The sequence below is a fragment of the Calidris pugnax genome, unplaced genomic scaffold (assembly GCF_001431845.1).
Source record: "Calidris pugnax isolate Ruff unplaced genomic scaffold, ASM143184v1 scaffold20, whole genome shotgun sequence".
NCBI lineage: Eukaryota > Metazoa > Chordata > Aves > Charadriiformes > Scolopacidae > Calidris > Calidris pugnax.
Window position 1 is genome coordinate 14080845 of NW_015094510.1, and position 23639 is coordinate 14104483.

General features: G+C 45.4%; 1 protein-coding gene across 1 annotated transcript in view; it reads left to right on the forward strand.

Moving 5' to 3' along the window:
* The first annotated feature begins 14970 nt into the window (after nt 1-14970).
* Nucleotides 14971-23639, forward strand: part of GTF2F2 (general transcription factor IIF subunit 2) — a 96155-nt gene continuing 87486 nt past the window's right edge. Inside the window, exons 1-2 of the mRNA XM_014966198.1 lie at nt 14971-15140; nt 23314-23387. Coding sequence (XP_014821684.1) covers nt 15075-15140; nt 23314-23387 — 140 coding nt within the window. The 5' untranslated portion in view covers nt 14971-15074. The remainder of the gene's footprint in view (nt 15141-23313; nt 23388-23639) is intronic.

Below are 23639 nucleotides of genomic sequence, written 5' to 3' on the forward strand. Positions count from 1 at the left end.
CTCTTCACCTCTTTCTTCAGGAGTCTCCTCTCCAGAAGGGAAGCAGCATCCAAGCTGCTCTTTCACTGAGTCTCAGTTTCCCATGTGTAGAACAAGGAGACAACAATGTTCCTCAATCCTAGGAAGACAGGTTCAGGCTTAGCCACTCCAGCCCACTGTCAACCCCACTGCTTATCCACTGCTGCTCACGTTTGCTCCTGACCTTGGCCAGTCTCTCTGCAGGGAACCACCTGCATTGCTCTCTCCAGGGGTTTGTACAGCTTCTCACTGTCAAATTACTGCATGAGTAGGACAGTATGTCACATTGATACCTCCTGGGGCACCTGCATAATATCCATATTTTACATCTCAACAGCAGGAGAGGACCCGAACCTTTTCTTCTTGAGGCCATGTATCCTCTCTGGAAGCTTCTGAAGGTGACTTAGCCAGCATTTGGGAAACCCCCACATGCCATGGCTGTTGCCACAGAAGACGGAGAAGGAGCATTGCTGGTGGAAAGCAGCGTGTGGGACAGAGGATGCAGGACTCCCCACAGGGTGGGCTAAGCCACCACTGCAGCAATGCCCCATGGGAAGCACTGACCACATGGGACCGAGCTGTGCAGAAGAGCAAGAAGCTCTGGGACCAGCAGCTATCCCACCTGCAGGCCGGCCTACTGAAGGAGCATCACCACAACATGTATTTATCTCATTCAGAAGACCAACACAGAAGGTAAACATTGACAGTGGCCAAGTGTTTAATAAAACATGGAGACCAGCTGAGGCTTTCCTCATACCTGGAGTATTTCTAGCATCTCCACGTGTCTAGTAAGGGCTGGGTTTACACTGCTCACTCTCTCACTGGATCTCTAGCAGGTTCTCTTTCCTCAATTGGACCTCCCAATTTCCATATATTTATGGCAGTATAGTATGTTTGAGATTTGGTTGAAACTGGTGGATGGTTTCAAAAGCTGGGGAGGGGACAACTGTCAAGCAGACATACACCTACACAGACAGCATGACCACATGGGCCTCCTTCCAATAGGAAAACAAGCTAAATGCTGTGTAATCATCACATTCAAGGCTCTATTATAAAGCAGAAACATAGATGTACAGAAATAATGCTGTGTGGGCAGCCCGAATTTTGGCCTCTCTTGACCTTTGTCTATTAGACTTTGCAATGTTCATGACTTTTTCAAGGAATCATTTTTATATGCTATACAGTACTTTGTGCAATGGCACATTCGCTTCAACGGAGGGTGTTTAGGTGGAGGAAGATGCCTTTTAATTTTTTTGTTGATTTTCACCTCTTTTACATTCTTCCCACCCACGTTCTCCCCCCACTAAGAGTAGATTCAGGAACACATGCACAAACGTGCAGAGGACCATCAACGCAAAAGCCATCCACGTCCTTGTCCCCGTGCCACAGATGAGGGGAGGCCGATGAGTCCGATCCTCGAGCCCCGCACAGACAGGCTTCTCGAACTCGACAGCACCACTTGTGCGCGGAGAGATGACTCACTGGAGCAGAGGCTGAGGGATCTGCCCTAGTTGTGGAGCCCCTTTCTTCGTAGCAAGTATTAGCTGTTCAAACAACACTCATGTTTCTATTTTTGGGTCACTGTTTACAAGTGCAGACTAACAACAGTGAAGGAACAAGAATCTGCTACCAGCCAGCACTCTCCCAGCGCTCTCCAAAGCAGCCTACATTTCTGGAGAGGGTCAGGACGGACAATTGCTGTAAATATGTTAAAAAGATGTTATCTGCTGCCAGAGATTTCACATTTCCTAAGAGGAAGGTGAATATCTGGCACTTTCTCTAGCAGGTTAGAGGGGTAATTATTATTGTGGAGACTTAGACGCTGACTCTTATCTTTGACAGGTTGTCAACGATTTCTGAGTCTAGGAAAGTATCACAATGTTTTCAAAATACCAGCAAATTTTCTAGTGAAGAGCTGCACGGTTTTGGATGCTTCACTGGAGCAGCTCTGAATGGCTGTCAGAAATAATTTGCACCATCGCTCAGCAGAGGCAACGGATGATTTAATATCCAGGCCTTTTATTATGCACAGACATGTCAGATAAGTACACATCTGGCCCGAAGGAAATTGCTACCTATTCTTCTTACATTTGCTTCCCTCTGCATGAATTCGCCTGCTACTCCAACAACCACTTCAAAGTCCCACATCAAAATCATAATTGTGGTTCAATCAATAACATTTTACAAGAGGGAAAATGCCTTGACCCACAAGCGCTCAAAATGGAGGTCATGCCAAACCTACAACTCATCGAGATGTGAGGACACTTAGTGTGACCTGCCTTGATTTTCAAAAGCTGAGTTTTATTGAGCAGTCATCTCGATGATTTCATGTTGTCCACATTTCTAATACAGCAGTGAGCTCCTCTGCAATGGATTCCGTATGCCTAGAAAGCCAACGATGGGCTGGCAGGCACAAGGGACTTTCTATGTCTGGGTTTTCTTCATCAGAAGCAGGATTGTATGTCACTGAGATCAGAACAAAAGTTCAAATCCTGAAATTTAATCTCAGATCTGCCACTCACCTCTCCACATGGTAAAAAAGTGCTTAAATACTTTTTCAGTTTTAACACTCTACATGTTGAAAAACAACATATAGCTGTTAAAGCAGTGTTAATATTTAAGATTTAATGATGGGAGGCAAGCCTGTCTGAGCCAAAGGAAGGACTCAAAGTCAGTCAAGCAAGAGACACAAGTGGATGAGAAATCAGGCTTCATTATTCTTAGGACTGCCAGAATGATGCCATCTCTCTCATCCCAGAAGATCTTCATGGGAGCGGAGAAAGTTCAGGTAATTTAACCATTGTGCTGTTCGGGAGATGTTACTGCCTAGTGTAACATTCCAGGAAATGAGGATAAAGCCTATGGCTGGCTTCAAGTCGTTGCTGTCTCAACTCCTGATCAAAAGTGTCAGGATCTTCAGCGGCAGCCAGGGGCCATCGAAGGTGGTGGTGATGCACAGCAGGGATGGCGAGATGAGCGAGAAGCTCAGCTGGGGCCAGCCTTGTTCTTTGGTGTTTACTTGCGAGGCAGCTGAGTCAGTCAGCAATGACAGCAAATCTTTAACAGCAAATCAGCAAATTAGAGGTAGACATGTTGAAAGTAAGACCCATATTGTGGCTCCTAAATCCTAAAAGGATTACGTTCCATTTGTTCTCTAAGAAATAACTAGGCAATGTGCCGTGTAGGCATGAACCAGATCTGTAGGGCAGGGCAAGGCAAGGCATGTGTAGGGGGAATACTCTTTCTGGAAGAATAGTGCAGAAAAGCAAGACCTTTCTAATTTGCTGAGGGGCTCTACGTCTCAGATTAGGCAAATGCTCTGCTAATAAGAATACTGAAAGGATGATGTTATATGAGATTGATATAGTGCTGGTGGTGTGCAAGAGACAGGGGTTTTAAGAAGGCGTATGCATAAGAATAAGAATAAAAGGATAAAGCCTTCAAAAAGCTGTAACAACCAGGAAGGTTATTTAAGGGGGACAACTATGCATGTTAAAACAGAGTGCAATTAAGTAATGTGATAAAATGAGGGCCAAGAGCTCAAATTCACAGAACAGAAATGAGAATCACCATAAACCAGAAGGCGAAAGGAAGAAAGGTCCCAAGAACCTTAGGGCAGGGGGAGGTAACAGGATGAGCTTTGCAAACCTAGTGAAAATATTGCAGGCTTTGAAGGGAAATCTCATTGCAGTCAGAAATGGCCTTTTGTTATTTAAGTTTTTGGGTTTTTTTCTTCTGGTAACTTTAAGAGAGATGTTAACATCCAGCTTTGTTACCTAAAGCTTCAGTGATTCATCCTTAAGAGTATGTGATGCGAAGAGTGAACTCCTGGTCACGTTGGGTCTCCAGAGACAGCAAGCTGTGTGAGCTTCTGGAGGGAGCTGGATGTAACCTGCAAGCTGCAAGTGCCAGTTTGAGGGCTGCTGCTGCTAAACTCTCAGTCTCTGGGAGAAATCATTCTCAGCGGTAAGTTTGAGGTTTTCAGCAAGAAGCAGACTATGAGGAAATAGCCTCTGATAACAAATAATCCCAGAATCATCATATTTCTTTCCCTCAGCCCCATATGTCATTTGCCAGAAGATAAAAGGAAGCAACATCAGACCATTAGGATTCACTGCGGTCCCTGTCCCTCTCATCACCCGTGTTCTCATCAGTTCTTCTTGTCCTCACTGGTTTTGCTTGCTATTTCCCTCTGTTCCTCTTGTGTTTATTTTCTTCCCACTGACTGAAATGCCATTTCTGTTCTCCTTTCATGTTTAACTCATAGTAATTAACAAGAAGGCAAAATTTCAAACCTTATTTAACTTCACTCATCAACGGAAATCCAGTAAAATGCGATCTGGCTGTAGGTCTGTAACGCTTTTTACTCATTCCGGTTTATTCGTTTCAATTTAGAGGGATAGCCCTTCTTTGTGGCAAAGAGAATGCATTCTGCTCTGGTCTGTAGTAGCATTGTTAGTTTATGCAGTGTGGAGACAAACCACTTTTGTATAATCATATTTATTAGATCATTAGCACTATTTTAGAGAAGTGCCAACAATCGGCACTTAGGGAAAAAAACCAAAAAGAGAGCTGGCAGTAAAGGCCATTAGGTGGGAAGGCTTTGGAGGGAACCCGTGGGCAGTTTCACAGCAGTAATGAAGCAGCCACGTCTGATGTCTCCAGTTAATTATCTCACTGAGAGCATGTTGGGAGGCGCTGCTGTGGCTGAGCCGCAACCAGGTGGAGGGGTGGGATACGAGCTTGGAGGCAAATACACGTGGTTTATTTCCTTTCATGCTGGCACCTAAATATGTGGCATTGCAGGGTACCAGAGTGATCACTTCTGAAGCACTGGCACCCACAAACTCGATGCCTTTATTGCATTTATATATGTATGTACACACACAATCTCAAAACTGTATATACCTGCCTATGTTGTTAATTGTGGGCAGCTGCAGGGGGTTGTCAGCTAGTCCTATACATGTTCAAACAGTGATACCTCTATACAACAGGCTGGCTGGCTTCCCAACAGGGGCATCTTGTTTTCCTTTAGTAGCCTTCCAGATTTGTTCTTCTGGTCACTGATGTTGTTTTAGGTCAGCTTAGTCACACAGTCTTCTCCTAAGGTCATTGGAAAGCTCCCTCTACAAAATAACAGTCCATTAAGAAATAATTTGTGTATCAATAACACTCCTTGGCAACTGTGCACTGTCCATACCTATATAATTATGGCAATATTACTGGCATATAATCACATTTGTTTAATTATAACACAAGGGAAATAAAATTCATTGAAAATATTTATTTTTTTTTGGTGGCTGAATAGAAAATGCATCGCTCTTCACTAAGTCATTAGTGGAAAGTCCAGGAGATGAGTGACTGTAGGTACCGCTGACCTTTTGTGCTGAGGCAGTACATCACTAGAGAAAACACCAGGATCAGATGAAAGGTAAATGAGCGGAGGACAGGAGAACAGGTAGCACTCCGTTCTGTGTAACATCTTCTACTCACCTGCAATGCAAAGGCACTTTACAAAGCAACAAGCTGCTCAGAGCTCACATTACTTTTACACTATTACTGGGTTTAAAATGTTCCATGCTTAAAACGCCTCCTTGAGAGACACTGGTGAAAAGTACTAGGCTAATACTCTTTTATGGCAGAGAGAGGCAAAAGGGACCTTGACTTAAAGAGATAGTTTCAATTTTATGGTCACTTTTTAAAAAATTATTTTGAATTAGGTTCAGATCAAGTATCTCTGAAATTCTGACAAGCGTTGTCTACCTTTTTTTATTTTCCTTTTTTTTTTTTTTTAATTTTTGCAGCTGCATCTTTCAATTCTCTCTTTTATTTTTCACTTCCTTGATATGGTGAAAACCCAAACGAATGAGAAGCCAAGCTGCCTTCAGTCCAACTCACCACGTGGGATGGAAGACATGGTAAGGGTGAAACTCTAAGCACAGCTGCAATTTCACTGACCTGAAAACTAGGTGTTCTCCAACGCATAGCATACATAAAAGTGTGTGGTTCTAAACACATAGAAAGAATTAAGAAGGATTAAATAAAGAATGAAGATTGCCTTTGGATCAGAACTGGGTCCTTGAGTTGTGTTTTCAGGCAGAAGTGTGATGTTTAAGTTTTTATACTGCCTAGCATTGCACTGAAATGGGAGCTCTGCCGTGAGCTCGATGCTTTTGCACTCTGACACAGAACAGCTTGGGGTGAACGAGACTGTTATTAATGTTTTGCTCAAAGGCAGTCTGAAAACGCAAGGGCTGCAACATATATTTTGGCCTTAAAGAGGCACACTGAGGATCCTTGCTGCCTGAGGAAATAGATATGCAGCAGAGCCCATGCTCCGTTTCGGGAATTATCTACATGGACTTTGTCTTCTCTTACTCCAAAATAAATGATCGTGCTCTGCCCAGATGTTTGAAGATTATTTCCTCTCTTTTTTGCAGGTTACATAGACCATCTGCAGTGCCGGCAAGCGAATGATGCAATGATGCCAAGATGGTGAAGAGGGCTTTAAACTAAAGTTGCTGGAGGATGGAAACCTCAATCCATCCCACTCCTACCAGTTTGATGCCAGTGCCACAAATAGATGCCTAGAGCCTGGAGAGGGATCACAGGTCAGCAGGAGAGCACAGAATCATAGAATGGTTAGAGTTGGAAGGGACCTTGAAGATCTTCAAGTTCCAACCCCCCTGCCATGGGCAGGGACACCTCCCACTGGAGCAGGTTGCTCAAAGCCCCATCCAGCCTGGTCTTGAACACCTCCAGGGATGGGGCATCCACAACAGACCATCCACAACTTAAGTACAGCACAAAGGAATTCCAGCCACACCAGCTAGTAAATTAGCTTCATCGGGGCTCCAACTTAAATGCCTCTATGCAAACACACGTAGCATGGGGAATAAACAGGAGGAGCTTGAGACATGCACACGCCTGCAGGGCTATGATCTTATTGGCATCACAGAGACATGGTGGGATGTTTCCTATGACTGGAGTGTTGGAATGGAAGGATACAGGCTCTTCAGGAAGGACAGGCGGGGGAGACAAGGAAGGGGCGTTTCCCTCTATGTCAAGGACCAGCTGGAGTGCATGGAGCTCCATCTGGGTATGGATGAGGAGCCAACCGAGAGCTTATGGGTCAGGATTAAAGGCAGGGCAGGGAAAGGTGACATTATAGTGGGAGTCTGCTACAGGTCACATGATCAAGAAGACTGAGCAGATGAGGCCTTCTATAGACTGATAGGAGAAGCCTCATGTTCACAAGCCCTGGTCCTCATGGGGGACTTCAACCACCCTGACATCTGTTGGAGGGACAACACGGCAGGGCATAAGTAATCCAGGAGGTTCCTGGAATGTATGGACAATAACTTCCTTCTCCAAGTGACTGAGGAGCAAAGGAGGAAAGGAGCCATGCTGGACCTTGTTCTCACCAACAAGGAAGGGCTTGTGGGGAATGACAAGTTCAAGGGCAGCCTTGGCTGCAGTGACAATGAAATGGTGGAGTTCAAGATCCTTAAGGCAGCAAGGAGAGTGCACAGCAAGCTTGCTACCCTGGACTTCAGGAGAGAAGACTTTGGCCTCTGCAGGGATCTGTTTGGTAGAGTACCATGGGATAAAGACCTGGAGGGAAAAGGAGCCCAAGAAATCTGGTTAATATTCAAGTATCACCTCCTTCAAGCTCAGCAGTAAAGCATCCCAACAAAGAGGAAGTTAGGCAAAAATGCTAGGAGGCCTGCATGGATGAAGAAAGAGCTCCTGGATAAACTCAAACACGAAAAGGAAGCCTAGGAGGAATACAGAAAAATTATCCAAGCAGCCAGGGATCAGGTTTGGAAACTTAAAGCCTTGATAGAATTATATTTGGCCAAGGATGTCAAGTGCAACAAGAAAGCTTCTATAGGTAAGTCAGTGATAAAAGGAAGACTAGGGAAAATGTGGGTTATCTCCAGAAGGAAACAGGACACTTGGTTACCTGAGATATGGAGAAGGCTGAGGTACTCAATTACTTTTTTGCCTCGGTCTTCACCAGTAAGGGCTCTAGTCACACTGCCCAAATTGCACGAGAATGGAGAACCGCCCACTGTATGAGAAGATCAGGCTTGAGACCATCTAAGGGACCTGATGAGATACATCTACAGGTCCTGAAGGAACCGGGGAATAAAGTTGCTAAGCTACTATCCATCATATTTGATATCTCCAGAAGGAAACAGGACACTTGGTTACCTGAGATATGGAGAAGGCTGAGGTACTCAATTACTTTTTTGCCTCGGTCTTCACCAGTAAGGGCTCTAGTCACACTGCCCAAATTGCACGAGAATGGAGAACCGCCCACTGTATGAGAAGATCAGGCTTGAGACCATCTAAGGGACCTGATGAGATACATCTACAGGTCCTGAAGGAACCGGGGAATAAAGTTGCTAAGCTACTATCCATCATATTTGAGAAATTGCGGCAATCCAATGAAGTTCCCACTGGCTGGAAAAGTGGAAACATAACCCCTGTTTTTAAAAACTGAAAAAAGGAAGGCCTGGGGAACTACATGCTAGTTAGTCTCACCTCTGTGCCCGGCAAGATCACGGAGAAAATCCTCCTGGAATTGCTGCTAAGGCACATGGAAAATAAGGAGGTGATTGGTTACAGCCGACATGGCTTCACTAAGGGCAAATCGTGCCTGACAAATTTGGTGGCCTTCTACAAGGTTACAGTGTTGGTGAATAAGGGAAGAACAACTGACCTTATCTACCTGGATTTGTGCAAAGCATTTGACACTGTCCTGCATGATGTTTTTGTCTCTAAATTGGAAAGACATGGATTTAACAGATGGATCACTCAGTGAATAAGGAAATGGCTGGATGGCCACACTCAAAGAGTTGTGATCAACGGCTCGATGTCCAAGAGGAGAGATGTGACAAGTGACATTTCTCAGGGGTCGGTATTGGGTCAGGTGCCACTTACCATCTTTGTTGGCAACATGGACAGTGGGATTGAGTTCACCCTCGGCAAGTTTGCCAACGACACCAAGCTGTGTGGAGTGGTAGACACACTGGAGGGAAGGGACCTAGACAGGCTTGAGAGATGGGCCCATACAAACCTCACAAGTTCAACAAGGCCAAGTGCAAGGTCTTGTATGCAGGTTGGGGTAATCCCCGACACAAATACAGGCTGGGGAATGAAGGGATTGAGAGCAGCCCTGAGGAGAAGGACTTTGGTGTGTAGGTTGATCCCTGGAAGTGTTGGAGGCCAGGGTGGATGGGGCTTTGAGCAACCTGGTCTAGTAGTGTCAGGCAGGTCAAAACTACATGATCTTTAAGGTCCCTTACAACCCGAATCCTTCTATGGTCCTATGATTCTATGACCACAGTTGAAGATAGCAAAGGGCTGTCTGCTTGCCCTGGTAGTTCAAGAACTAATGGTAGTTTTGAGATTTAATTCTAGCACAACTTGTAAAGGCATGGGTTCTCTGCTGGCTGAAAAACCAGATATTCAGGCTGCAGGAGAAACCCTCGCTGGCCAGCAAAGTTCTGCTGTGCAGTACTTGTAACAGAGTAGGACAAGCAGCTCTGAAACAATATCACTCCATTAGTTTTCCTCTTCCAAAACGAGCACCCGGCTCACCTTAATTTGTTAATGAAGAGGCTGGCTGACAGGAATGAATGAAGTTAGAGCATTAGCTCATTTTGGAACAGTCTTCTTCCTGGCTCAATGCTTCCATGTGAAAGCCAGCTTCTGCAGGAGCTTTCTTTTGTGCTCAGCAGCAGATCTCAGCTCTAGCTCCAAACCCATATGTTTTGACCCTATATGCTGGCCCAGCACAGCTCCTGGGATGCATGTAAACAGCTGAACTCAGGGAGCATCCAGATGTGGGCAGCACTCAGCTCATCCAGCACATGGCAATGCTAGAAAACAGATTGGGAGGGTCACAACATCCACAGAGAAGACAAAAGGTGAAACCAGGTTTTTGAAGCATCACAGTTTCCCAGTGAACAGTGTTCTTGAAATCTGGGAACCTAAAGATGAGGAAACATCCCAAAACCACCAGGAATCAGTTGCAGATCCCAAGGGCTCCCATCAAACGTGAAGTGTGACTCAACAAGGAGGTGGTGGTCCTGCAACATGCTCAGCAACAGCAGCCAGAAAAGAAGGGTGCTCCAGCTATACCCCAGGACACCTGCCACAAAGAGTAAGAAATCACCAAAATGAGGTCTTCTAAGTGAATGCTTTGGTCTTAGATATCCAAGGCTTTGGGCTGCAAAATGGCCAAGCCTCATCTGGCCAGAGGAAGGAGGTTGTGGCCTCTGGCTTTTAGGGTTGCCCAGCTCTCAGGCCAGCCAAGCAGCCAGCATGACCTGGGCAGCCTCGTGGTCTCTCCCAAACTCTTCCCACCCCTATGTGTCCCCAGCCGCACAAGCACAGTGAGGGGGTTGGGTCTTGTTGGCCATGCTCCAATGCCTTTCACAGGAAGAGAAGCCTGTGGCCCAGTGGTGTGATTTGTCTTGCAAGGAGAGCCTGTGGTTGGACACATCTGTAGTGTATGCAAAGTGTCTGCAGCAGTTCAGGCAGGAAGGAGCTTCCATGTGCTTCATGTGATTTCACAGGACCATAGCCAGGAGCTGCAGTCCCTCCCCTCCTCGCCATGTGCCAGGTGCGGACTTCTCCTCCCTCATTCACCACATGGAAAGTAATAAAGACAGGGGGTCTGCAAACTCATTGCTGGCAGAGCAGTGAAAAGGAGCCAGAGACAGCTGTGACTCCATTTTTCTGTCGCTCAAGCAATGATCTTCTTCTCTGTTGTCATGCTTCTGGGGTAGGAAATTTTGTTCCTCTTATTAAAATTCCACACATGCGTTCTGCCTTGCTTATAAACTGAAATACAAGTTGGGATCCACCTGCTTAATATAATTCAGTGCTTGCAGTTTAGTGTGATTATAGTTGATTTGTTTGATCTGGTGTGTGAAAACTGTTTGTCATCTGCTACTTTACCCAATGTGGAAGGTTTGGGGACATCTGCACAGAGAGCAATATAGATCTCTGTGTTGTATTAGCTCATAATATACTAATTATCTTGTGCTCTATCTTATTTCCATTCTATACAGCCTGCTTCACTTCCCCAAGGGTTTCTCTGTGCCAGGAAAAATATGGGAAAATGTAGTTTTCATCAAGACCTCCAATGTTTCTAAAATGTTATCCCATGACTTCTTCCTGCCAGGAAGGGAGTAAGAAATACATTGAATCATCTTGCAACTGAAACTGGTGAGGCTGGGGCAAAGGAATCCTGATATTTTCAAGCGCTCTTGTGGGGGTTCCTCCATTTGGTGCTGTTAGGGGGGCTCAGGAAAAGAAAGCATGTGGCCTCCAGACTTTCTGGCCAGATCTCTGCCTGCACATCCAGGTCTCCTTCCCTCCAGCAGGAATCAGTGAGTCATGAAAAGGTGACAAGAACATGCGTGAGTGCTGTCTCTGGGGACACACCTGGGGAGATGTACACACCATGTCAGGAGCTGAAGAGCCTTCCCAGATGTCACGTTTTAGCATTACCCAACAATAAAGCAGGTTTTCGCCACAGAAGATACAGCTGAGTGGTTTGAGCACTCTCATGTGCAATTCACTTTGCTGGTAGGTCTCTTCTTCCCTAAAAACTTCATTTGATTCCTGAGAATTGTTTTCAGTGAAACTTTTTCAATACTGTCCATCACTGACATCTTGGCTCAGACCATTACCAGCTCCCAGAAGCACATCTCCCCTCATCCTCGCCAGGCTTTGAGGGAAGCACATGAGTTCCTGATGGCAAAACTCCTGTCAGCTTTAACAGGGCAACATCAGGACTTTTGCATCTTCTGCTGAGCTGGTTTTCAACCAGCACCATCAGGCTGCAGAGATTAGCCCGTTCCTAAAACCAATGAAGAGAAACCATGTGCAGCTGCTGACAGCACTGCAGCCTCTTCATCTCACCTAGTTGGATGAGGGGCGGGGGGAGTAGAGAGGAAGGTTTTGTAAGTCTGAATTTGGCCATCTATCTCCTCAGACACAACATCTGTTTCCGTACAAGCAAGAAGAAAATGGGTGACTAACACACAGTTCTGCAGCTGGCCCCCAGATCCTCCTCTGTGGTGCTAAATGTGTCCCTGGCAAACAGAAGGTTGAGATTTTAAATGAGGAATTAATGAAAATGCGCTCTTTTCCTGCTTGTTGTCCCTTTAAATTCAGTTTCCATGGAAACAGGTCTGGAGAGGCTGCCTGGAGGGAGCCGGGAGAGATCTCTGCCTGGCCGCCTTCCCCTCAGGGTTGCCAGCTGAGCCACCCCAATTGCCAGGCTTTTACAGAGGTTTTTGCTATTGTCATTTACGCCTGGAATAGGAGTGATGGTTCCTCCTGGGTTCCTTCTCTAAGGAGTCCCAAGGTGGTCAGCCACACTGCTGTTGCCTGCAGCCAGGCCACTTGTAAGCGGAGCTTCTCTCCTTCGATTGCCCATCTGGTGAAGTGCAGGCTCGTTCGGACCTGCCGCGATGCCACCTCGCTAAAAATGTCATTCCTGTTAGAAACAGCCATTCCACCACTTTGTTTCTTTTTTAAAAGGAGTGGCGGGAATGATATAAGCATGTAGACTCAGCTGCGAGCAGTGGTAGAGGGACAACTTTGTTATTAATTCAATGGGAATTCCCATGGGAAAATTTGAGAACCCACCTGGGCTACTGTATTCAGCTCTGGGGTCCACAGCACGAGACAGACATAGACCTGTTGGACTGGGTCCAGAGAAGGGACACAAAAATTATTAGAGGGATGGAAAACCTTCCTATGAAAACAAGCTGAAGGTGTTGGGGTTGTTCAGCCTGGAGAAGGCTCCATGGAGACTTTATAGCAGCCTTCCAGTACCTGAATGGGGTCTACAGGAAAGGTGGGGTTAGGGACTTTTCATCCAGGACCTATAGCAATAGGACAGGGGGTAATGGCTTTAAACTAAAAGAGGTTAGATTTAGTTTAGATATAAGGAAGAAGTTCTTCAACACGAGGGTGGTAAGGCACTGGAACAGGTTGCCCAGAGAAGTTGTGGATGCCCCATCCCTGGAAATGTTCAAGGCCAGGTTGGGTGGAGCTTTGAGCAACCTGCTCTAGTGGGAGGTGTCCCTGCCCATGACAGGGGGGTTGGACTGAATGATCTTTGAAGGTCCCTTCCAGCCTAAACCATCTTGTGCTTCTGTGATTCTAGGAAAACCATATACTGAGCTCCTCATTTCTGCCAAACCCATGACCAAGTTGTTTTATAGCAGGGTGATGAACAGCACATATCCTGAAAAACGGCCTGAGAGCTTTTGGTTGTGGTCAAGGGTGTAGTGTTTCTTGGAGTTATGCTGGAGCACTGTGCTACAGACAGCGAGGTGAGACATGGCTGCATCCATACCTTCTTGGATAGTCAGCCATGCTCTAGTTTTCTCTTAGAGGAAATTCACTGGCTTGTTCTCAAAGAGACCCCAGGAATAATCTGTCCCATGTACAGCACAGAGAATCAGTGGAGCAGGACTCAAAAGCAAACTGTAAAATGTTTTTCTATGTAGATCCATCCAGTTGACCAGAACCTAAGGGTCTTAGACCTGTAATATTTTGGAGTCGCAATGTCTCAGGAATCGTGTCTGTTTTTAGTGCCGTTAAGATGCATCTACTCTCATTTTTGTTAGCATTTGAGGATATGCCTCTGCTGTGTCTGAGAAAAGTTGTCTTAATGAAATCTGAATTTTTAGTGGAAGCTGACTAACAGTACAAGCTTCACCCACCTTTCCAGCTCAGTTCTGCAGTACATGTACAGTCCCAATGTAAAAACAAAAGTAATTTTCAAATGTAATTAATCCTAGTCAGAATAGTCCAATGTTAGCTGCTGTTGCTTCAGATAGATGTGCATAAAAGCATTGACCTCCTTGGTTACCTAGATTCTTGCCTATAATTAGAAAGGCAGGCTATCGTATCTGAGATGTAATACCGAGACCAGTTTCTGCAAGCCAGATGAGTGATGTCTTGCAAATTGTACCTGCTTGCTGCTGGTGGAGTCTCAGATGGAGTACGACCTTCACTGTTGTGCAACCAGACTTCAGGGAGGATGCAGTGGGGAGAATTCAGAGAGGAACAGGCATGAGCAGGGGTCTAGAAAATATGACCTATGAGACATAATTGAATGAAGTGAGGTTGTTTGGTTTAAGTGGAGACAAACCGAAGAGATACATCTCAGTGAAGGGATAAAGTAAAACTGCAGAGAGGAAGGTAATAAAATGCTTTCCACGTCCACAGTGGAGAGAAAAGAAATAATGAGCTTAAACTGCAACAGGGGAAACAGTCTAGGGGTTAGGAAAACTTCCCCGCCAACAAGGACAGAGTCATAAAATAGGGACTTAGAGAGGTTATCTAAGCCCAGTCCCCTCGTCTCAAAGCAAAACTAGCAGACGCCTGCTCTCTGCCGACACATTTTCAGTGTCTGAGACACCATCCAATCTTCAGACAGCCTGTTCCAACCCTTCACCATGAGCTTCCTTTGTGGAAAGCTAAGCCTAATTCTTCCCTGTTTAACCATGGTAAACGATTCGTCTGCTCTTTTTTATTTTTCCCCTCACCTTTTGTGACATTTGGGCACACTGTGATGCTTTGACCCCTTCCCTCAGAGCTGCTCCCCAGCCCACCATTTCCCGCCCACACAAGAGAGCCCTGTCGTGGCAGTGTCTCCTCCCTCCAGACCGCTCCTCCAGTTTCTCTAGATCATTTTGAATGCTGTTGCCGTTCTCCAGCACTCCGGGATAACTCCTCCCGTACAGGAGCGAATAACTTTTTGTGGCCACCGTATGGAGGCCTCCCCGAGCCCGCTCCATCGCCGAGACCGGGATTCGAACCCGAGTCTCTCACAGCAAGGGCCCACCGTCCCGCCCTTCCCCCGCCGCGCTCCGAGAGCGGAGGAGGTTTGTCCGCCGCGGGCCGCCGTCTGCCGGTGGTGCGCTGCCGTGCGGGTCCGGGCGGGTACAGCGGCCGCCGGGGAGCAGGAAGCGCCAGCACCGTCCTCCGCCTGAGTCCCGGCCACCTGCACAGCCATGAGCGAGAAGGGCGAGCTGGACCTTACCGGGGCCAAGCAGAACACGGGCATGTGGCTGGTGAAGGTGAGAAGCCGCCGCCGCGCTCTCGGGCCTGGCCCGGCGCGGCCTGTGGTGGCCGGGCCTCCCCTCCCTTCTCCTCCCGTCCCCGGCCTGCCGGCGGCCGACGGATCCCACGGAGCGAGGCCGAGCCTGGGGCTCGGGAGGAGTCGGCCCGCGGTGTTAGGCCCGGGTGGCCCGCGTCGGGCCTGCCCGGTGTCCCCGCGGCAGCCCGTGCCCCCGTTCCGCTTCTGGTGGGCTCGGGGGTTGGGCGAGCAGCGAGCGATGGCGGCTGCTGCGGTAAAGGGAACCCCGCAGGGAAAACGGGGTTACCCGGCAGCTCTCCTTGGCTCCTGCTTTCTTAGGGGTAACAAACATGGCAGCGTAACTTATTTTCTCTCAACTCTGGGAGTTGGAGGAGGTTTGAGCGCTGCCGAATTTGCATCCTGCTGAAAAAGAAAAAAAAAGCAAAACCACACACCAAAAATAGGTGTCTGTGTCTTGTCACTACACCTCACTTTGGTGCTAGAGAAGTAGAGCTATAGTGAAGGTACTGTCAAAAGATATAGAAGTTAGAGTTGGAAGGGACCTCAAAGATCATGGAGTTCCAACCCCCCTGCCATGGGCAGGGACACCTCCCACTAGAGCAGGTTGCTCAAAGCCCCATCCAGCCTGGCCTTGAACACTTCCAGGGATGGGGCATCCACAATGTCCCTGGGCAACCTGTTCCAGTGTCTCACCACCCTCACAGTAAAGAACTTCTTCCTAATATCTAATCTAAATTTCCCCTCTTCCAATTTAAAACCGTTACCCCTTGTCCTGTCTCTACACTTCCTGACAGAGTCCCTCTCCAGCTCTTCTCTAGGCTCCCTTCAGATATAAAGCCCATCAAATCAATCCCGGGCACCTGCATGGTGCAGGGCCACACTCACATCTGCAGCTGCAAACCAGGCCGTCACTGCCAACATATCAGCTCTGTTCTGTGGAGGGTCTTCCTATCAAGATGGCTCAGCTGCTTCTGCTGGCAACAGCAAGCCTGGGCTTGGGGAACAGGACGTTCACAGCCAATGGGGGAGTGAGTGCCCTGGCCCCTTTCTCGTCCCCTGTGGATGTGCCCCCGTTTTCTGTATCTGCATTTGTTCTGCCTGGGGAGAAGCAGTAGCCTCCTCTTCCTCCTTCAGGGGCGGAAGGAACAGGCTCAGACCATCAACTTGAAAGAACCTGAGGGGACAGGGTAGTACCCATATAGTGATCTTGAGTGGTGAGATGGTGTGGCACATTCGTAATTCAACTACCAAACATCTTATTGTGGCCCTTGGAAATGGTGAGGAATTTCAGACTTGCTTTGCAGTCCAAAATTTCTGGTGGTGGGGAGGTCACTGCATCTGGCTTCCTCTTCTAGACTGACACCTGAATGCCTGGTTTCATAAAACCATGACAAACGCTGCCTAGTGCTAGGTTATTACATATTACAACTAGGTAATAGCTTATCCAGCACAGTAAGAATGAAAGCTGACTGCAGAAAGCTGCAGAAGTATATCCTGATACACTGAGTGGCAGGATGATACAATGGCAGATGAAATTGAGAGCTGAAAAATCCAATCTGTCGTGGATAGAGAATAATTATTCTAATTATACGTACACAGCAGTTGGGTCTCTGCTGGCTGTTGTCATTCAGGAGGAGGTTTAAGTTTTCAGCAGATGTAGATAACTCTGTTAGAGTGTCATGTCAAATAAGCAGATTCAGCATTGGGCATGATTACAAAAGATACAGACAACGAAAGAGAAAACATTATTGTGCCATCGTATTGCCCGTACCTGGAATGCTGTGTGTAGTTCTGATCTCATCTTCCCCCTCGTGGAAAGGGCACAGTGAACCTAGAAACAGTACAGAGGAGAGCACCAGGGATGATCTGGGGAACAAGAAGTGGTGACTGTGGAGGGAACTCCTAAATACATTGTTACCTTTCAGGCTGGCAAGAGGATTTATTTGGAAATCTTATAGAGGTCTGAAGTAATGAGTGATGTCACAGGTGGATGAGGAAGAAGTGAACAGGGGAGAATCAGGTCGAGAATTAGGGGTGTGTCAGATTAACTCATATGACAGGGCTCAGAGCAAGCAAAGCAGTTACCATTTTGCACAATGTGTAGTTATATTTTGGAACTTGTTGCAATAGAAAGTTGTAACTGTCAAAACTTTGCAGAAGTTCAAAAAGCCAGTAGGCAAATTCAGGCAAGAAAATTGTATTAAGAGATTAAAAATGAATATACTTCTGTACCCCAACACTGCTGAATAAAAGATCCTAGAAATTAGAAGACCATGCTGGGGAAATACCTTTTCTTCTGATGTTCTCCTGTTTTTCCTGAAGTATCCACTGTTGCCTGCATTTGGAGACAGGACAGTGAACGTGCTTGTCCTTTAGTCTGATACAGTTCGGTGTTTCTTGAAGTGAGTCAGGAATTTTCGGGCACTTCTGTGCTTACAGTTGATGGCACTTGGTGAGTACAGAGTGCTGCTTTGTTTAATGAGAAAACCCAACTAGAAGGAATGCTTACATTTTACTCTTCCAAGTAACTGTTAATGTAAAGCTTCACGCACATGATCTGAACTTGTAATTTGTCTGTCTTCTTGTATAATAATGATAATTAAAAAAAAAATTACAAAGTTGCTAACATTGATAGACCATGGCAAGGGACGTACAGGATTTTATCCTTTGAATTCCTTCAGACCTGAACTTGGAAACAGGCATCCTTGTTACTAGGACCTTCAACACACTCGGATGCATGACAGTGTGTAGCACCTGTATTTTTTATCTTCACTAGCTTGGATAATGAGGCTGAATTTATCCTTCCTTTGAGGGAAAGAGGGCAATCAGTTCTGTTAGAATAAAAAAAAAACTGGCTGATTTAATTTCCTTTTAGCACGTATTATGCTAGCACAGGAAGTATTCCAGAGAGACTACTTAACAGGCAATAAAAAATGTAGTGATGAGTATTTTAGAAGCATAAGCAGTAAGAGGAGGTACCACAAATCAACTGAGTCACTTTAATACAAACCCAGAGAGCAAGTGAAATAATTTGTAATGTGTTTTCAGTGAAAGCTAACATAGGGAAATATTGTAAGAACTGTTGATTATGTACTTGTGGCAAAGTGAAGCACATGTAGTGTTAGCCATTAGAATTGTTAATTTCTTGTTTTCTGTGTGGTGGGTTGATTTTTTCATTTAATATGCTGCATTGTTCTATATTTAGAAAGATGGTATCTTTATATAATTTCTTTTTTGTATGTTCAAAGGAAAACAAAAACCTAGAAGCGGACATCAGCCCCACTTAGTTTCTGATGCACGTACTGCGAATGGATTGCTATATAAAGAGCTAATTTAATTTCATCCAGAAAATTGGAAGTAGTTTGTTACAGATACAGTCTGCTTGTGCGTTTTGTTCTAAAGGCAGAGAGGAAGCTGTGAAGAAACTAAAAGATGTGTGGAGCAGGGGGCCTCAGGTTGTAGAGTAACTGCAGGCTGCCTTGTGTCCTGGAGCCCAGGTGTTTGTGTAATGTGAGTAGCAAGAAGAAAACAGCAGCATGAAGAGGCCTTGAAGTGATGCTACTTAATACGTCAGATTTCTTCTCGTGATTAAATTGTATGATTTTTTGGAGAGAAGGGTGGTTTTACCTACAAATCCCAGAATAAAGGCCACTTGTCTTAAAAACATTCAGTAGCCTTGCAGTATCATCAGTACCCTGTCCACACTCAGTCTTTCTGTGGGTAAGCATTTTTCAAAATCCTACTGTGGGATCTTTGAAAAGTCTGTTCTGTAAAAGCAGGTCACTCTTGTTTCCTGTACGTTCTTTCAAGGAGTTTTAAGAGTTTGAAAACTGACTGTAAGTTAAACTTTTATTATGCTGAAGTTAAAAGAAAGTAGCAAATTAAGATGTCTACAGTGTGTAAGATTTTATTTAATCATTTCTGTGGCTGTTTATGCCATTCGAGTGGATCTACAGAGTTTAGCACATGGTTTTGAGAGTGTCATCTAGTTTTAAGTAAAGTATCTGTGTATAGTTAGAAGTAATCCTTTGATCACAGTCCTTTGTAACCCTTTCTCCTTCTCTGCGTAGCCCTTGACTGCAGATAGGCCAGCAGAGAGATGATTAATTGCGCTCTTTGAGACTGTTACTATGCAGCTGAAAGAAGTATGATTGATCTGCAACCTCTTAATCTGAATAAATTCCCTGTCTGATTCTATTAAATACCAAGTCAGTGATTTTAACAGCATGAGAGTCCTTCACTCCTTGTCCACTCACACTGAATGTGTGTCTACCTTATTACCTGGCAGTATAAATTAGATACAGATTAGGTGCGAGCACATAATAATATTTCTATTGAATCACCTTGGGCACATGTCATAGCATTTATCTTGGCCTTAGAAAGAAAATGATATCTGATTGGCACAAAATCTGCCGTAGAAAATTACCACTTTGAAAACTGTGGAAAAAATATATATCAATTATGCCATTTCATGGCTTTCTGTTGTGCATTTGTGGCATTTTTGACCCAGTGTTAGAACTTTATGGAAACCTGGACTGACACTTAGTTTGGCTGAGCAGTTGGAGGACAACTGGATTTTTTAGCTATTCCACAGTACTTTATGGCGTGTTGTGAGACGAAAGGAAAGTGCCAAGCACCGGTACCAAGATGTTTTCTCATTATTTTTTTTGAAGAAAGGTTAGTGTTAAGTTCATTTGAGTTTTTGGAAGCTAGCAGGTTGCTGTTTGTCAGCAACCTGGAGCAGGCTCTTCATCTCTTCAGCTTTGCAGCGAAACTTGGCTTAGTTTTATTCCATGCAAGACAAAAATCAGACTACAAAGTGCGCGTTTGCTGCTTGAAACAGAAAATGCCACAGGCATAGCTTAGTACATTTCTTTTTCTCACTGGCTGAGTCTCACACCATTTTTCTATGTGGGCACAGATGTTTTCAGTAGCTGTGAATTGTGTGAGCCAGAATAAACTTTACTGTACCAGTAAAGAATATTGCTGCAAAATTAAACAACATAGATTTGTCCTGATGTGTCATGAGCATATGAAGAAAAAAGATATAAAATTCCTGTACCTGAATACTTCTTTAGTATGTGGCACTGGAACAGTAAATGATTTTTCCATGTGCAAGTCACTGTTTTGCTAGACGCTGAGACAACTGTAGGTCTTTAAGATGATGTTCTCCCAGTGACTGTTGCATCTTTATTAGAAAGAAAGGGGTTTATAGGAAGCAGTAGCTTCTATAAGACTGCTTTCAGCTATTTCCTTTTGAAAAAAATCTGTAATTTCCATATCACTTGAACATCTTACAGTTAAATAATCAGATGTGAGGTAGTCCTTACTGCCTCGGGTCTGTATTCCATCTATTGATGTGCCAGGGTACTTCTACGTCTAATAGCTTGTGTGTAGGGGGGAAATTGCTCCAATCTCCCATTTGTTGTACTAATGTGTCATGTTCAGTCTGTATAAAAAGCCATCATAAGAAAGACAGTCATAATTGCTGAACGGTGGGGATAAAACCTGTGATCTGCAAACCATTGCTTATAATGGATTGAGCTGGCTTCTTGCAAGGAAAGGTAGACATGGCTAGAACTGATGCCATCCGGTGGAGCAGAGAAGATAACAAAAGTTCCTTGTTCCTCTGGAGCTTGAAGTGACTCACCAGGGTTGGATGCATGGACATTTGGGCTGAACTGGGAGCTCTTGGGGCAGGGCTTTTGAAGTCCTGGGGAGCTGTGCACTCATAATAAATTTTCAGAATCACAGAATCTTCTAGGTTGGAAGGGACCTTAAAGATCATCTTGTCCAACCGTCAACCTAACTGACAAAAATAGACACCCACACAACAAACAAGGAGCATCACCATCACTAAACCATACCTCCCAGCACTACATCAACCTGTCTTTTGAACACCTCCAGGGATGGTGCCTCAACCACCTCCCTGGGCAGCCCATTCCAATGTCTCATCAGCGATAGCATCATATATCACAACAAACACTTAACCTTTTGGTTCCATAGAATAAATTTGTTGTTTGTCATCTTTAAGCTTGCCTGGTCTTTAAGGAGAACCAGGGTAACTCTGCTGAGCACTGGACATCTTCTCCTGGTTTTACTCTCTCCAGGAAAAAAGAGGTGCTGTTACTGCTGCACACAGGCCTGCATGCATCATCACATCTGGGACACATCTGGGAGTCTGAGGAGCGTGAGCATGCGGTACTGTAGCAGCAGCAAGGCCCTGAGGCTGGCCATGGAAGTGCCACTTGCTGGGGTCTAGTTGACCTGACAGTAACTAGGGGGTACATTTTTGGCCAGAGAGTGGAGAGGCAGGCTGTGATTTCAGCTAATGCTGCATTGTTGGGAAAAGAGGAAAAACGGGTCCTGGAAAGCCAGCTTCCGGCTTGTTGGTTGGTTACATAGGCACCTTTACTGTCTGTTATGAGCCCAGGTCACCCGATGCTGCAGATACCAAAACCTTTGTAACTAAAGGAATTTGTGTGTAGGCAAGTCAGCGACACTGGAGGATGTTTTATTCCTTGGGTGTATCAGGTTAAGCAGGGCTGCTGGTTCCAGTCCCTCCACTGACCTCTGCTTTGTGCAGCCGTTTGGGGAAATGAGTTGTGGAGCTGGTTGGGTTGTTCCGTTTTGTTGCTAAATACGAAATCAGCACAGCTAAAGCACAGAAGTCCCCCACACCCCCCAGCCAGATCAGTCTGCTTTTCCTATATGCTGACCAGCTGCACAAGGACTTTTCCCGATGTGGTGGAGGGGTGGAAATGGGTGATGGGAGGTAGATCTGCCTAGGGTAGTCCTGCGGTTGGAGAAGTGGACAGCTGGTGGGAGCAGCGCTGCAGTTTGCTCCTCGATGTGTCTGAGGTTTCCGAAACCTAAGCCTTTCCTTCACAGCACCTTTTGGTCTCTGAGTTGTAATTGCCTAACTTCTTATCATTGTGCTTGGTTGTTTGGTTTTTTTTCCCTGGAGAGATGATAATTCCTAATGTATAGTATAGTATAGTATAGTTTTACCTGATAAAATCATTGGGGTAATGATTTTAAGAATATGATGCTGATCTTTTTTTGCCTTTCATGATTGGATAATAGTATTTGAAGTTCAAGGTGTTATAAGATTTTTGCCTCATTTGGGGAATTTGGGACTCCCCACTGGCCTTGTTTTTGTGCTACATTATTCTTTTTGCTCTTTGTAACAGAATATATATATAGCAGCTTGAGAAGTGGGCCCGTGTGAACCTCATGAGGTTCAACAAGGCCAAGTGCAGGGTCCTGCGTTTGGGCTGGGGCAACTCCTGGTATCAAGACAGGCTGGGGGATGAAAGGATTGAGAGCAGCCCTGCGGAGAAGGACTTGGGGGTACTGGTGGATGAAGAACTGGACCTGAGCTGACATTGTGTGCTCACAGCCCAGAAAGCCAACTGTATCATGGGCTGTGTCAAAAGAAGCATGGCCAGCAGGTTGAGGGAGGTGGTTCTGCACCTCTGCTCTGCTCTGGTGAGACCCCACCTGGAGTACTGTGTCCAGCTGTGGGGCTCTCAGCACAGGAAAGAGGTGGACCTCTTGGACTGGGTCCGGAGGAGGTCCACGAAGATGATCAGAGGGCTGGAGCACCTCTTATATGAGGACAGGCTGAGAGAGTTGGGCTTGTTCAGCCTGGAGAGGAGAAGGCACCGGGGAGCCCTTATGGCAGCCTTTCAGTAGTTAAGGGGAGCTTATAAGAAAGATGGGGTCAGAATTTTAGTGGGGCCTGTTGCACTAGGACAAGGGACAATGGTTTTAAACCAAAAGTGGGTTGATTTAGACTAGATATATGGAAGAAATTTTTTACAATGAGGGTGGTGAGACTCTGGAACAGGTTGCCCAGAGAGGTGATAGATGCCCCATCTCTGAAAACATTTGAGGTCAGGTTGGATGGTGCTCTGAGCAACCTGATCTAGTTGAAGATGCCCCTGCTCATTGCAGGGGGTTTGGACTAGATGACCTTTAAAGATCCCTTCCAACCCAAACCCTTTTATGGATCTATATTGTCTACTATAATTTACCTCATACTGTATTCTGAAGTGATCAGGGTAAATGCACTTAAAGTATGTACACATACACAATTTATATAGAATTCTAAAATCTGTTTTTTCTTGAAATCTGTCTTCTTTTCTTAGGTCCCCAAATACTTGTCACAACAGTGGAATAAAGCTTCAGGAAGAGGTGAAGTGGGAAAACTAAGGATTGCCAAGTAAGCCTTTACTGTACCTTTATTGGTTGCAATTCTTAGAAGTTACCTGCAGTAAAACAGATTATGTTGCATGTCTTATAATACATAATCCTGTTTCTTGCAAACACTGTGCATATTTCTGTGATACCTGAATGTTACTTTATTGTATAGTGATGATGAATATAAATTATATGAAATTATACTGGGGAGTGGCTGTATCCCTTTACATGATGTTTGATTTCTTAAACCCAAGAAATATGCACAACTAACTTG